Source organism: Vicia villosa, unplaced genomic scaffold (genome assembly GCF_029867415.1).
Source record: "Vicia villosa cultivar HV-30 ecotype Madison, WI unplaced genomic scaffold, Vvil1.0 ctg.000004F_1_1_2_unsc, whole genome shotgun sequence".
Lineage (NCBI taxonomy): Eukaryota > Viridiplantae > Streptophyta > Magnoliopsida > Fabales > Fabaceae > Vicia > Vicia villosa.
The window spans coordinates 20,963-36,439 of record NW_026704935.1 but is presented as its reverse complement, the minus strand read 5'-3'; the positions used below and the strand labels follow the sequence as shown (position 1 = coordinate 36,439).

At 32.4% G+C, this 15,477-nt stretch overlaps 4 protein-coding genes across 8 annotated transcripts; 3 read left to right on the top strand and 1 right to left on the bottom strand.

The window, feature by feature from the left end:
• The first annotated feature begins 422 nt into the window (after window positions 1–422).
• On the top strand, window positions 423–1,494 carry LOC131621464 (protein LURP-one-related 15-like). Its single transcript, XM_058892520.1, has 4 exons — window positions 423–581; window positions 664–848; window positions 931–1,155; window positions 1,288–1,494. Exons 1-4 carry the CDS (start codon window positions 521–523, stop codon window positions 1,393–1,395), a joined length of 579 nt encoding a protein of 192 aa, XP_058748503.1. The 5' UTR covers window positions 423–520; the 3' UTR covers window positions 1,396–1,494.
• A 2,709-nt stretch (window positions 1,495–4,203) lies between these two features.
• On the top strand, window positions 4,204–5,226 carry LOC131621469 (protein LURP-one-related 15-like). Its single transcript, XM_058892529.1, has 4 exons — window positions 4,204–4,405; window positions 4,493–4,677; window positions 4,754–4,978; window positions 5,091–5,226. Exons 1-4 carry the CDS (start codon window positions 4,345–4,347, stop codon window positions 5,196–5,198), a joined length of 579 nt encoding a protein of 192 aa, XP_058748512.1. The 5' UTR covers window positions 4,204–4,344; the 3' UTR covers window positions 5,199–5,226.
• Window positions 5,227–5,266: 40 nt separating this feature from the next.
• LOC131621468 (probable protein phosphatase 2C 60) lies at window positions 5,267–9,266 on the bottom strand. Of its 5 annotated transcripts, none has more exons than XM_058892526.1 (11): window positions 9,145–9,266; window positions 8,256–8,380; window positions 7,885–7,948; window positions 7,647–7,755; window positions 7,339–7,495; window positions 7,105–7,230; window positions 6,885–7,008; window positions 6,484–6,560; window positions 6,292–6,344; window positions 5,894–5,948; window positions 5,267–5,666 (listed from the first exon to the last, which is right to left on the bottom strand). In XM_058892526.1, exons 2-11 carry the CDS (start codon window positions 8,370–8,372, stop codon window positions 5,469–5,471), a joined length of 1,080 nt encoding a protein of 359 aa, XP_058748509.1. In that variant the 5' UTR covers window positions 8,373–8,380; window positions 9,145–9,266; the 3' UTR covers window positions 5,267–5,468. The 5 variants fall into 5 exon arrangements, with proteins under 5 accessions (XP_058748509.1, XP_058748510.1, XP_058748511.1 ...); XM_058892527.1 differs by lacking the exon at window positions 9,145–9,266 and adding an exon at window positions 9,043–9,127; XM_058892528.1 differs by lacking the exon at window positions 9,145–9,266 and adding an exon at window positions 8,917–8,935.
• Window positions 9,267–12,802: 3,536 nt separating this feature from the next.
• LOC131621463 (uncharacterized) lies at window positions 12,803–15,474 on the top strand. The gene is made up of 3 exons (XM_058892519.1): window positions 12,803–13,682; window positions 14,934–15,051; window positions 15,136–15,474. The coding sequence occupies exons 1-3, from the start codon at window positions 13,570–13,572 to the stop codon at window positions 15,379–15,381; spliced, it is 477 nt and encodes a 158-aa protein (XP_058748502.1). The 5' UTR covers window positions 12,803–13,569; the 3' UTR covers window positions 15,382–15,474.
• The last annotated feature ends 3 nt before the right edge of the window (window positions 15,475–15,477 follow it).

The window sequence follows — 15,477 nt, the reverse complement described above, 5'->3', positions numbered from 1 at the left end:
GGTCTAGATTTGGAGTAAGTTATAATAACTTACTCCTGGAGTAAATATAACCCTCCTCATATATATATATATATATATATATATATATATATATATATATATATATATATATATATATATATATATATATATATATATATATATATATATATATATATATATATATATATATATATATATATATATATATACTCAATTAAATTCAAAGATAGAAGTGTTCAACTTTTTTTTTATAAAAAAATATATCAAATGCATATTCCCATAAAATCCGTATATAAGACACATCTAATTAATAATAGACACATCTTTTTTTTTTGACAGCTAATAATAGACACATCTGTAAAACCCATTTTGGTATTCTTGAATGATCATGGCAAATCAATCACGACTCTCTTCAACCGCCATAGTATAGCTATATAAATAACCTTCAGGTCGAACTATAGGATAAGTACCTCAGTCTACATTTACAACTTCAACAAAAATTAAAAAAAAACACTTTCGTTCATATTCTTCAATCACCATGGCAAATCAACCACAACTCTCTACAACCGCCATTATCAGTCCTCAATACTGTGCTCCAGGTATCAATTACCATACGATCTTAGGATTTTTTCACTATGTGATTACTGAAACCACTTTAACAAGATTATTTGTTTGTTACAGCTACACACCCGGTTGATTTGATAATCACAAAGGAGAGAACTCTGAGAGATAGCTTCTCTGTCACAGACACCAACAACAACGTTATTTTCACTGTCAAAAGTTCTCTTGTAACCATCGTAACATCGCACGAACACCGGTTCTTATGTGATACTAACGGAATTCCTATTCTTCATCTTCGTAGATCGGTTAGTTCATTATTTATCTGATAAAAAATTCAATCTCTTCTCTCTGATCCATTATCAATCACTCACTGCTTTGTTTTTGCAGCTGACAGCAACAAATGATACTTGGAAAGCATTTAGAGGTGAAAGTGAAGAAGCAAAGGATCTTATCTTTACTAGGAAGCTATCATCATTGATTCAGCTAAGGACTAAATTAGATGTGTTTTTGGCAAATAATAGCACACAAGATTGTGATTTCACTGTCAAAGCAAATTTATCTCAAAAAACATGGAAAGTTTACATTGGCAATTCAGACAATCTTGTTGCTCAGGTTTAATATTTGTATATACAAATACAATTACTTTCATAAATAAATTTTTGAATGAATGTCAACATAGAAATACATCTATCATCAATATAATTTTTTTTCTTAAGTCTAAAATTGTTATGGTTGTTATTGCAGATAAAGAAGAAGCTTGGCACTATGTTTAGCAGGGAAAAGTACATGGTCAATGTGTCTCCCAATATGGATTATGCATTCATTGTGGCTCTAGTTGTCACCTTTGATTAAGTTTTCGGTTTATATTTTCAGATTTTGTTTTTGTAAATGTAAAGACATACTCTCTCGTACTTCAATATAACAAAAATGATATGAGAATTTAGTTCAAAATCCTAAACATCTCCAAATATTTGTTAATAATAATAATAATAATAATAATAATAATAATAATAATAAACATTCGGATCTACTTGAATAAGTGTAAGTATTATTAAGATGAAAAAAACTAATTCTTCCACCAAAATTTTTGTAGTTGACTCAATCTTCATCAACGTTTGAGTCAAAGTTTTGAATATGATTTTTCTTGAATGACTTTATCTTTTACACAAATTTCTTTTTTGTTACTGGTGTTTCAGTAAATGTTCTGACGTTGGACTCAATCTTTTTTGGATTAGTATTCTTATCCTTCTTGGCTTGCAGCAGGAGATCCTTTTTATCCTCGACATTTTTGTTTGATATGCTCATGTTGAAACACAGCTTGAGAGGAGGAATAGCCAATAAGGTTTTTTAAATGCAAAGAGAGTTACCTTGATTGTAATGATTCCTTGCCTGTAACGAAGGCTCAGTCAATGAGAGAGTGCTTGAAAGATGTTAACTCCTTTTTAAAAACAGTGCACCACTCACCATAGGAGAGAGACAATTCCTTTGTTCAGCTTTTCTCTTTTCAAGCATTAACTGTTGAAAACAAATGTTCCAACATTTGAAATGATATTCTCTATGTCATTGGAACATGTTTCTCTAAATTTGTATACATCACTAGATGAAGAAGGAAGAAATATTGTTGGCAAAACTTTCAAATTGCTCCTTAAAAACTATCAAAAAGGATAGTCTCTCAAGAAGAAACACTATTGCAGGGACCTCCTAATTTCTTTCCTTTTCTTGTTAGAAAAATACATCGATCTATTTTCGATTTTTTTTACCATATGAATTAATGCGGTAAGGATGATTGGCCCATATTTTAAGGAATTTGTATTGAACATAAGTATTGACCTCATCAAAATTAAAATCTAAGAGAAAGGATAGTGGTTAAATTGAATTTTGGTTAGAGTGAAGCAAGATGAAAAAGAACATGAATTGATTCAAGCTTGATTCCACATGGACTTGTCCAATCTTCTTTCAATGTTCAATTGATGTTTTCTTCTATTAGACCTAAGACGGAAGGTTATTCACTTGCATGATATCCCAACGCCTCTATCCTAAGGCGGATGTTATGAGACCAAAGTCTGAAAAATGATGTAAATTTCACAAGGTCAAGGGACACCATACTTTATGGCCCTGAATTTACTATGACTTTGTTTTACATGAAACGTGGGATACATCATCAAACTTCTTGCATTGACACATCCCAACTAAATAGGATAGTTAAAAAGAAGCACCAACACGTTCTAAAGGTGACTCGCTCTCTCCTCTTCCATTCCAATCTCCCTAACATTGTTTAGGTCTGCGTCCTCTCATGTTATTTTTATAATCAACATTCTGCCATCTAAAATTTTAAACTTGCTTTATAATAATAGAAAAGGCTAACATGTACCCCAATGACACAAGTTAATAAGTTATTTATAAAAATCTTTTTTTGAAACACATATATTCAATGTGTTGAAACTTTAAATATGACTTTATTATATTTAATTTTTTTTAATTATATGTTAGCATGACCCTATAATAATAACCCCGACATAACGTTAAATAATTCAGACTACTAATCTATAAAAGTTTTTAATTTACAATAATAACCTCTCATCAATGAAAATTTTTTGTTGCTTATATTTTTGCTTATAGTTCTAATTTCAAAGAGAAATCCAATCAAACTTAACTGTGGATCTAGTAAGTGCATTTATTTAGGAAATAAATTTGGTGTCAAAGAACACATTTTATATGAGCTTCAAATTTTCTTATTTGGGCACGCACTTCTTTGAAACTATATTACCTTTCTCCACTAATAAACCCCAGGTTAACGTTACATCTACACCAATATATCATTCAACTAATGACCAAACCTTCAAATATCTAGATACTAACAATTTCAAATTCATAGCATCAAATCCCTAACATGATATTAACTAAAATCCCAACATCATAACACTCAATACCTCACCTGACACTACCAACAATATTCTTGCTTCTCATACACCCAATACCACTAACAACCCTCACCCCTAAAAAAATTCAATCATATCTCCTTTAATAACTTATCTCACCATCATAAAAGTTTTGCCTTTAGTTTATCATCCATCACAGAACCCACTTCTTATTCTTTTACCATACTTGATACCAATTAGAAACAAGCTATCAATAATGAGCTTAAATCTCTTAATGAAACTAGGATTTAACTAACCTCCGCCCTATAAGAAAGTCATAGGTTGCAGATGGATTTAAGTTTTTTTTTTTTTTTTTTTTTAGCAATTGGCACTATAGAAAGGTACAAGACATTCCTTGTTGCCAAAAGTTTCAGATAAACATTAGACTATCATAAAACATTTAGTCCAATCATAAAGATGACAACGGTTAGACTTTTCCTTTCTTTTGCTTCATCTCAAAACTAGTTCGTATATCAGCTTTAGATGAAAAGGTCTATGTGAATCGTTTTTCTTGATTAAATATTTCTAACAAAAACCTTATTTATAAACTAAGCAAATTTGTATATGGCCTAAACCAGGCTACAAAGTAATGAAACAAAAATCTGATCCCATCTCTTCTTGAATTAAGTTTTAATCAGTCAAATATGACTATTCCTTGTTGATCAAGAAACATATTTTTTTTTTACTATTATATTAGTATATGTTAATGACTTAATCTTGCAAGAAACAGTTTGTATGAAATTATCAACCTCAAATATGTCTTGGACAAAAAGTTTAGCTTAAAATATTTATGTATATCACATAGCATCACGCATGTTCTAGGTATATAAATAAGCTTTTAATTCTTCTGCACCACTAATTTCTTTGATATTGTTGAATCATCATGGCAAATCAACCACAACTGTCAACAACCACCATTGTCAGCCCTCAATACTGTGCTCCAGGTATCAACCATGTTTTTGGAAACCACTTTGTTAAACTCTTGTCTTTCATTAAATAATTTAACCATTATTTTTGGTTTGAAATTTCAGCTACACATCCAATTGATTTGATAATCACAAAAGAATGGACTGGGAGAAATAACTTCACTATCACAGACACCAACAACAACCTTATTTTCAAAGTTAAAAGTCCTCTTGTAACCACCGTAACACCGCGCCAACACCGGTTCTTGTATGATGCTAACAAAAACCCCATTCTCCATCTTCGTAGATCGGTATACAACAAATTATCAATAACTCCATCAATATAATCGTCAACTTTTTATGATACTGACTGCTTTGTTTTTGCAGCTGCTAGCAGGAGATGATATATGGAAAGCATTTAGAGGCGAAAGTGAAGCGCCACAGGACCTTATCTTTACTAGAGAGCGATCTTCGTTTATGCAGCTAAGGACTAAATTAAACGTGTCTTTGGCAAATAATTCATCACAAGCTTGTGACTTCACAGTCAGAGGAAACTTATTTCAAAATTCTTGGAAAGTTTACATTGGAAATTCTGACAATGTTGTTGCTAAGGTTAAGTTTTTGTTTTTTACACAGTTAGTTTCCATAGATAATGTATAGAATGAATCTACCTATCTCAACATAGAAATGCATCACCAATATAAAATAGTTGTTGTTATTGCAGATTAAGAAGGAGCTTGGCACTATGTTTATCACAGAAAAGTTCATGGTCACTGTGTCTCCCAACATAGATTATGCATTCATTGTGGCTCTTGTTGTGACCCTTGATTAAGTTTTAGATTTATATTTTTCAAATTATGATTTATTTTTTTTGTTTCTGTAAATATAAAGATATACTCATAAATATAAGAAAAATGATATTTATATTTAGTCCAAAATCCCACACAACTCAAAATCTCTGCATATTGTTATTGCTAATATTAATGACCGCTTATTGAACAGGCACTAGATATTTTAGTTTTAGAAAAAGTAAGCATTTTCTAAGCATAGGTGCACACTATACAATATACATGTAGCGTTGTTAAGACTAAAACTGACATCTTCAACTGCTCTCCAATATTGGTTCAGATGCACCTTGTTCATTTGAAGATGATTGTTCTTGAGCTGGTGCATTAGTCTGGACTGGTTTTTTGAACTGTACCAAGATCATTGTCATGTTATCGCATCCGTCACCCATAGCCAAAGATGGTGCCAAACACCGGTCGAGGACTCTTTCACAAACCTCAGAAAGTTTGGTATCCTGTATGGTAAAAAATAAAAGTAGTATCATGTTAAAATATCATCTTACACAAATCAGCCAAAATTCTATGAAGTGATAACTTGGAAAATTTAGAGGCTAGGAATTATAATGGTAAATAATAATTCTTAGCCAAGCACAGTACTGAGAACTGCATTCAGTATCATCAATAATTGAGTATTGAATGCTCAAACCATCTTATTGAAATAATGTATAACTTGAACACTCACCACGAGAAGTTCTTGGCGTACAAAATCTACCAATTGCTGGCTTGACAGGCAATCCCTGAAACATAAGAATAATATATTGTCAGCTTCTCGAACTTTCGGATGTAGATATGTGGCCGAGCACCCTCATATTTTGAAATAGCTTGAGAGTGAAATTAAAACTCATTTATTGTGGTTCAACATGTTATAATGGACTATAATGCCTCGCGCTTGTTCAAACCACAGTTGGTATTGGTCTTGGTAAAGGTCGCAAGATATATGCATGGAGTTTTCACGAAAAATAATTGTAATACTGTGTGCTTAGTGTTACCTAAAATGAAATTACATACGAAAGTAACTGATATCTTCCAAATATATGATGATATTTAGACTAAACGGGATTATAAACATAAGAATCATACCATATTCCATCACAAGCTATCACTATAAATTCATCTTCGTCATGAAGGTCAACCTATTTAAAAATGTCAAAACCAAAACTATCAGTCATAACTCGCAATAACTACTACTCTTGACTAAGCATCGCATTATCGATTCTACCATATTTCCTATTGAGAAATTGGGCAATCTGATTTACAATGGATCAAACTTACAATGTTTATGTCTGGATTAGCAGTGACGACTTGCTTCTCAGCCGAAAGAAATCTATTATTCTTAAAGTCCACGTCACCTGCAAAATATTAAAACGAATTTAATATTCTCTATAAAAACCATATAAATGCATCTTCTTCATAAAGAAATATATATCTTGAAATAATCAATTATCCAATTTGAAACTAAAAAGCATGCAGTGCGTGAAACCTCCTCTTGCCTCCTAAGTAACCAAAATAAAGCATACAAAATAAGATTCCTATCTTTTTCGATGACCTAAAATATCGTTTATTATGTTCGTAAATGAATGGATTTGCCTAACTAAAGGCGCAGAGGGGAATGTCACTTACTAAGGTTAAAACTGAATAAAGGAAGCTCACTTGCCCGTAGGTATGTTATGTACCTATAGCTCTTGCTAGATTTAAACTCCCATTAACTCGTCCGGCGTGAATAAAACCTCCAGCTTTATAGATTCTTTCCTTCTCAATCGCAAGTTCTGGTTTGTGGTCTCTAGACAAATTGTAAGCCTATAGAACAAAAATCCATAGTCAGAAATAAACATGTCATCATCTGCAAGATCCTACTTAACAATGGAATTCGAATAATATCCGTTCTGAAAATACCTGACCATTCCTAGATATTATGCAGCGAGAATCACCGGCATTCGCGACAAAAATTAGATTGTTTCTAATGATTGCGACACAGGCAGTACTTCCTGAAGTTGGTCCATCAAAATCAGAATGAGGCCCCTGCTTACAATTTAAAATTTTAAAATTACAGAATGTCAACAAAAAGAAACTAAGTATATCAAACGATGCTGAAAAATGAAAGCTGAAGTATTCTTCGCACATTATTACCTTCTCAAATCCCCAATCATCATTTTGGTCCTTATTATTATCACTGCTTCTTGGAGACCGAATCAATCCTTCAATCATTCCATTGAATCCTTTTACCTTATCGCCCAAGACTGCTAATTCCCTCCATCCCCTTTGACCACGCATCATCTCGTCCATTCTGCATACCAAAATGATAGTTACTTTAGTACTAAACTTGATTGCAACAAGCAAAAAAAAAAAAACAATTCTTGTTACTAATAGCTGAATACAACACAGGAAAACCACCTTTACCAATCATTACACAACATACTCTCTTTTCTTCATCTAACCTGAAAAATGCTTTCTGAAGAGATGTTCCAACATCTCCAGCTATGTATTCTTCACTCTTGAGTACCTGTTGGTGAAGATACTTTGCACAAAACTTTGCAACTGCTTTACCTGAACATTTTTGTTAATTAAATAATAAGAGAAACCATTTTAACGTTAATAACATGCATAGAATGCATCTGTATATAGAAGCAAATTTTGATCAATCGTCCAAAAAACCAAACTTCATAAATTTTTTACCTCCATGACCATCATAAACGCCAAAAAACGAAGTGGATGAATCCACATCTAGATGCGCCGCGTGCTAGCAAAAGAAACAAGAATGAAAGAAATCAACTATATATCAGCGTTCAAGTACCACAAAATAGTCAATGGTACAAGAGAACCATTGAAATTGATACTCCAGTGTCTAATAGCATCCAAAACTTCTAAATACAATTCGTCGTAAAGTTCTCAAAAATTTATATGAATCTTATAGCTTGCAAATTACTCATAGAATTTGACAACATATAATTGTTTCTACAATTCTACCAGAACTATGCAGTACAGAAGCCTCAAAATAAACATAGAATCTCAGCAATAAACTAGTAATTTATTGATTGATTACTCACTGCATCTTCCATTGTTGCACGCCAACCTTGCATAGATGATAATCCATATCTAAGATTCTCATTTTCACCATCTTCAGAGAACTTTTCAGTTCTGGGAATGCTGAGACTTGTTCCCATTCCTGTATCTGAATAAAACCAAATAAACATTAGTTTTATTTCTTTAAGCATGAAAAGTAATCAAAACATATACTAAAAAATGTAATAGAAAACCAACCACAACTTTTGCAATTCAACATATCAAGTCAATTAGGAACAAGGTTCAAGTCATGAAAGTGGAATCATATAAACTTCACTTTTTTATTCTTTTTGGTTTTTTTTTCTCAATAACAGTGTTCAAAAAATGATATCATAAACAAAGAACGATCCAAAAACAGCCATATCCAACAAAAACAAGGAATAAAATACTTGAATATGAAACACTCAAACATGAAAAGGACAAAGAAATAGTAAAAAATTATTTTAAAAAAAAAAAAAAGGAAATTTGTTATTTATTAAATATATGAACAGAAATGAAAATCAAGATAAAGAGAGAAGCAATAATTTGAGATCAAATAGAATGCAGAATCCATAATCATGAAGGACAAGGAAGACCCAGATGAGAATATGAGTAGTAAATCAACAATAAGAGTTCAAAATTCAAAATTTGTTGAATCCTCCTCCCATGAAAAAGGAGAAAACTGTGAGAAGAAACAATTGAAGAATAGATAAAGTTAGGTTTTTTATAATTGAGAAAAAAGGAGAATGAAGAAATAAATGGTGGGTTGATAGAGAGGTTGAAGAAAAATACCAGAACATGAGAGAGAGAGAGAGAGAGAGAGAGAGAGAGAGAGAGAGAGAGAGAGAGAGAGAGAGAGAGAGAGAGAGAGAGAGAGAGAGAGAGAGAGAGTACAAGTAGTGTTGCCACTAGTGATGAGTCAGAGTAAGGAATGAAAAGGAGAAGACTTTGTGGTTTTGTGTGTCGGAATTTGCACAAAACTGTTCATCCACTCAACACAACAATTTCATAGAAAATTGTTTTTTTAGAAAAATGTTTTTTTATTTTTAACGATGGTGATAAAATAAAAACGACACTTTTGTTTTGTTGTGCTATATTGAGTGAGTCTCTCTTATCTCTCTAGATAAGTTTACCTTGTTATTACATATATGTAATTTCTCATTTCTCTTTTTTATTATTGTTCATTTATTTATGAGGTTAAAGAGATTATTAAGATAGTGTAAAATAATTTTATATTATTATCAAATTAAAATTTATCATCAATTATGTTACATTTTTTTTTTTAAAATAACAATATGATTTGATAGTTAACATGGTCGGGAATCGTGATTGATTGACAGAATAAAATTATTTTACATTTTATTTATTATTATTATTATTATTATTTCATTGTCATAATTAGAAAATATTTATTTTAATTGGAATGTGATAAGGGTACGTGTGATAAGGGTATGGAAAATTCAGATTTTTCTTGGTGTGTGTAATTCAGATATTTAATACAACAAGTTTGGCCTTTCCTTTTCTTTTGCTTTCAGTTTCTTGTCTATTTCTTGTTTTTTTTAAGATACTTAAAATGTAACAGCAATTATTATTATATAATATTGAAGAAGAAAAATAATGAAAACAGTAGATTATTTTAATGCAATTTTGTCAATAATGTGTATCTCTGCGATTATAAAGCTGTTATAATTCTTTTTTATTTTTGTGATGAAGTAGGGTTATCGTGTTACAAATAACTAGTGTCTTACCCGTGCGTTCGCACGGGTACCCGTCTGTCTCGCACATTGGGTTTTATGGCACTTTAATAAAATAGGGAAAATGAATATATGTGTAAGTTCATATAATAAGGTAAAATATTTTAAATAGGTTAAAAATACATGTTGGACCTTATAGTTGGTTAATATATCTAAGTTAATAGGACATTAAAGTTTATTGGGCCTTAGAATTCTAGCCTTGGTGCAGAAAACCTATTTTTATTGTTAGACCTAATTTGTTAATAGGCCCACAAAAGAATCCTATTATTGGTATTGTTACATAACGATGGCATTTAAAATGAAAGTAACGTTGAATTCATAACTCTTCAACGTGTTGGCAATCAAAGAGTCTGTCTTTGGCATTGTTGGTGTAAGAAACGCAGGGTTGGGTGATAAGTGTGAAGAACAAAATGTCGCAGCCAAGAAGGTATGTGCATGTGTTACTGTTTATGTTGTTTGCAGAGTTTATCATAAGATATTCATCCATTTAGAGGTCGCAATGTTGTTTTGATTCCAGTTCACCCGATCGGTTGGAGTTGCAAACTCCATGGAAGCGGCTCACAGTTGAGAGGATACTGAGTGGGTCACATGAGAATGATGATGTTATGGAGGAATGGAAGAAACAACATGAAAGATTGAATCGTGTCGACGATGCCGGTAAAGTTTCTGTAGAGGCTGCCAGGATTGTTGAAAATAAAGGGTAATCTTATAGTTTAATTTTGTTTTTTTGTATTGAATTCCATTTAACCTCCACAAAATTGAATGTGTTTCCGGAATAATGAGTTACAACTTAGTTTAATAAATAGTTTGTATGTTATTGTGTTGAAGGGATGATGGAGATGGGAATGAATACATAATGATATCTTCTGATAGTGAGAGGTAAAGTTTATTTATAAGTGATAGGGAATATATTATAGTTATAGGTATATTGATGCTGTTGTGTTTGCATTGTGCTGTAAATGTGGTCTTAATTTCAGGGAAATGAGTCCTATACAGGAAGAGTTCGAAGAAGCGTACTGGACTCGTGAAGTTCATGATGTAAAGAAGTTTTGCTCAAATGTTATGGTAAGCAGTGTTCAAAGTCTATAGTTGTTGGCACACTGGTGTTATACAGAGAAGTAATGTAACTGATATTGTATGTCAATGAGTGCAGCATATTCCTGCAGAAATAGTAGAGAAATGTGGGCTTGCTGGAATGTCAGAGATTACCCTCAATGATGTGGACAACGGGTACCCATATGAGTGCAATGTGAAGAAGGGGCCAAAAAAAATGAAACATATTTGTATGGAGAATGGTTTGACTATGTAAGGGCAGCGGAATTGAAAGAAGGTGATAAAGTGCACTTTGTGATTTATTACCCGCCAGTGTTAGATATTATGGTAACAATGGAGCGCAGTGGTGATCGTTGATAGAGCTGTTGGTTAGGCAATGTCTGTGGTGGATGTATAGGGCCGTTTTTTAGCAGTTTGGTTTGTATGGGATTTATGGTTTTGTTGTTTTTTGTAATGGTGGATGCGAACCAAGATTAACAATTATGGCACTATGTATGGTTTTAAATTAAATATTATCAATTTTGGTTGTAAGTTTCATGGAATGAGCCAAATCTGCCATGGTTTTATGCAAAATTGATTACCATTCTGTTTTAAAATTAAGTATTGTTTATTATAAGTATTGAACAGGATATCTATCAAACTTGATCAGAATAGGGTACCTAATTTCATTATTGTTGGTATAAGTTGGGGTATGGCTCCTGTAAATGGTAGGCTATTAAATCTAATTGGTAAACACACAACAATGGACATATGAATAGTTGAAAATTCAATTTAATAGTATATGTTAAAGAGTAGTATGATAATATTAAATGGTTATAAAATAGTTGTAATGTGTTATATTATATTGGGATGTGAAAGATCAATTGGGTTATGGGCAGTTAATGTTTTTCGTGAGGAATATAAATAAAACGAAAACTGTTTTGAAGTGATGTAAATGCAAAGAAGACTAATTGAACAATTGCATTGAATTCTATTGGACGGTGGAAAAGTTGCAGGTATGTGAAGAGTCCATTTAGAGTGTTATATAAGTAATGTGTAGGAAGTTTGAAAGCACTAAAAACTGAAGCATTCATCATTACTCTGGAACCAACAGTGTAAGCTGCGAATTTCTGAAAAGATGGAAGGAAGAGTTGATCAAGCAATGAGAGGTAAAGGTAAACATATCATTTGAAAGTTTGCTATGTTACATTTTGAATTTAAAAGTTATATATGGTTGCATGCAGGCGAAGAAAACTCGGTGAACCAAATGGCTGTGGGGAAAGCTGTGTCATACCCCAAAATTTGCCCAGTCAATTCATGTCTTTTAATTCATCAAGGATCGAAATTAAGAATCATGGGGTTTGACATCCCTATTGTCAAACCTGCGTTCTTATAAGATATCCTGAATCAAAATGGGGGTTAAAATCAGAAAGTGCTTGAGCTCAGTCATCTAGCTCATCTATTCCATCTTCTTGAGGTTTTTTTAGTCCTTTCTCACAAATTATTCATATGGTTTATTATTTATAATTAGTTTAATAATTTTATTATTATAACCAACTGTTATTAATTAATAGAGGTTTTAATAATATTATTATTAAGATTATTATAATTATTTTCAACTATTATTGTTATTATAATTACAATATACAAATAATCAATGGATTAGTAATTTGTTGGGGTTAAAATAATAAATCAAATGATAAGCCCATTAGGTGTAGGAGAAAAAACCTAAATTGATGGATATATAAAGGAAAAAGAGTTTGGTAGAAGGGGGGCTTTTTTTGGCCGAAAAAAGACATGGTGCGGAGCTCTAAAAAATCGTAAACTCGATGGCCATGGCAGAGGATTATTGAAGCGAATTCGAGCCATTCCAAGGATTAAATCATCTTCCCCGATCCGAACACGCAGAGACAACCTCTGTGTTCGCGGTTTACGTCTCGCGTTTTCTCCAAATCGATCTTGTTCATTCTTTCGTTACAAATTTATTTTGATTGTGTATTAGTGTTTGTAATGATGTTTAGAAACCTTCTGTGCTATTTAATTTGCATTTAGTCGCAGGTTAAAGGTTTTTCCATGGCAAGGGTTGTTAAGTTTGGAATTGGGGATTCTGGTTATACGGAAAATTGGCCAAAACCGGTGTTTCTGTTGGATTCGTAAGATGATTTATAATTGAATTGGGTTATTCTCTTCCATTATTTGTTGGTATTTTGCAGGTTGATGGATGAGAGGCCTATAGTTACGCATAGGAACCATGTCTGAAAGACTGTACTATTTTTCAGAAGAAAAAAGAAAACCAGACGAAGAAGATGATCTGTAGAAGCGCGTTTTGTTTTAAAAAATAATACTATGCTTTTTATATATATTACTTTGTTCCATACTATCATCAATTAACGAAAATGGTGCAGATGGCAAAGGGAGTTTGTTGGTGAACCGAGGGTAGTGGGCTCGAATCCAGCCAGGGCCAAATGTATTTTTTGTCAATTCTTTGGTTTAGAGCATTACAGAATTCCATGCTTTCTCCCATACGAGGCCTATGGTACACCCTCAGTTAACAGCCTTAAGATCTCTCTATCATCCAGATCTAACGTACAGCACTGCATTCCTACCATGGACATTCAAAGATCATCCCTATAGGATTAAAACCAGGTTTCTATGCATCTTGTATTTATTTATTTGTTTTATTTATTTTATTATTTAGACTAATTAATTAATTATGTTTTAGTTAATTTATTTAATTAGAATTAGATAATAAAAATTAGGATTGGGTTATAGTTAGGGTTTAAAATTATCTTCCCGATTATTCGATTGTTTCGATTATGTCGATTTAACCTATTTAATCATTATTACAAAATACAAAACCCTATAAGATCATTCAGGTGTTAGGGTTTACCCCATCCCATTGGCCATTTGGCCAAAATATTAGGATTTAAATTATTATTCGTTTCGACTAAATTTATTGGTCGCGATGATTAATAATCGATTAATTTAATTAATCAAAATCCTATAATTTAAAATAATTTATTTAGTTAAATGGTTTCAACCATCCTCATTGGTTGCGATGATTAACTATTCAATTTCCTCATTCCTAATTCGTTATTCTTTTTAATCGAATCAATCGATTACGAGGGGTAACGATACAAATTAATTATTAAATTATTAAAATACTATAATTCGTTATTAGTAATAATCAAATTAATTGATTAAAATTGGTAACGATACAACTTTCAATCTGTTAACTATGACGATCGCATCTATTGATCGTCGCGGTTAATAGTGCCATACCAAATCAGGGTTGTACGCCCAAAACATCTAAAACACACTAAACCACGATACTACGGATTTTATCCATTCAACTGCGATTTTCAAATCACAACTTCTAAAACTACGATAGGTCATTCAAAAAGCCTCCAAACAATTTCAAATACATTCATAATCAATTCAAAGGCGTACAATCCTGTGCCCGAACTACGTTGACTCTGATTCTCCCTAAGGAGATACGTAGGCACTTGGATAACCAAGGCGAGCCCCCTTCCCTAAAATCTCAATTTTCCCCCTATCCAAGCCTTTAGCTGTAAAACCTTAACAATTAGCCATAAACCTCTATCTTTGAATGTTAGCCTTTAGGAAAGGGTTGAGGGTGCCTAACACCTTCCCTCGACCTGAATATAGTATCTTACCCGATCTCTCAACTGCGTAAGGTTTCCTATTCGCCTTGGTAGAATAGGTAGCGACTCTCTAAGTTTTAATTTTTAGGCAGGTTGCTACAAGCTGTCACTTCTGATAACTCTGTGTATGTTTGAATTAGCTTATGTTGAGTATACGTTTTATGCTTGAATTTAGAATGTTTGATAACACATTTATTTATTGACCATGCTGTTTGTTTGTATAATGTTCCAGATGCCATGAACCGGTTGTTGAGGATTTTAGTTGCCATGTAGAACAGCCTGCTAAGTTACAATATTGTATCTGGAAGCAAGATGTGGCCAACGGGAAGATGGCTCAGTCATGTCTTCTTGTAAGTTATTATTCGTTTTAAGCTTATCGTCTTTCCCTATCAGTTAACGGGATTATCTAATGTTGTTTTCTATCAATATTGCAGGAAATTCCTGAGCATGTTGTGGCAAGTCGCTGGCTCCATGGAGCAAGGTTTGTAGATTTGGTTGACTGGGAAAGGGAAGTCAGGTATGAATGTGAATTTCATCATACCGAAAAGGGTCAGATGTTCTTAGGGCGTGGTTGGTACAAATTTGCCAAGGAAAGGTGTCTGCTTGATGGAGACTCTATGGGCTTCAGCGTTAAGGATCCCATCAGCAAGGAGATACTTGTAACAATGTTGAAAAATTGAAAATGATGTAAAAGTTTGTTATAAGTATCTAACTCTTTAACTTTTTGTAATTTTCTGGTGGACTTAGGTCCACCTTTATATTAATATATAAGATTT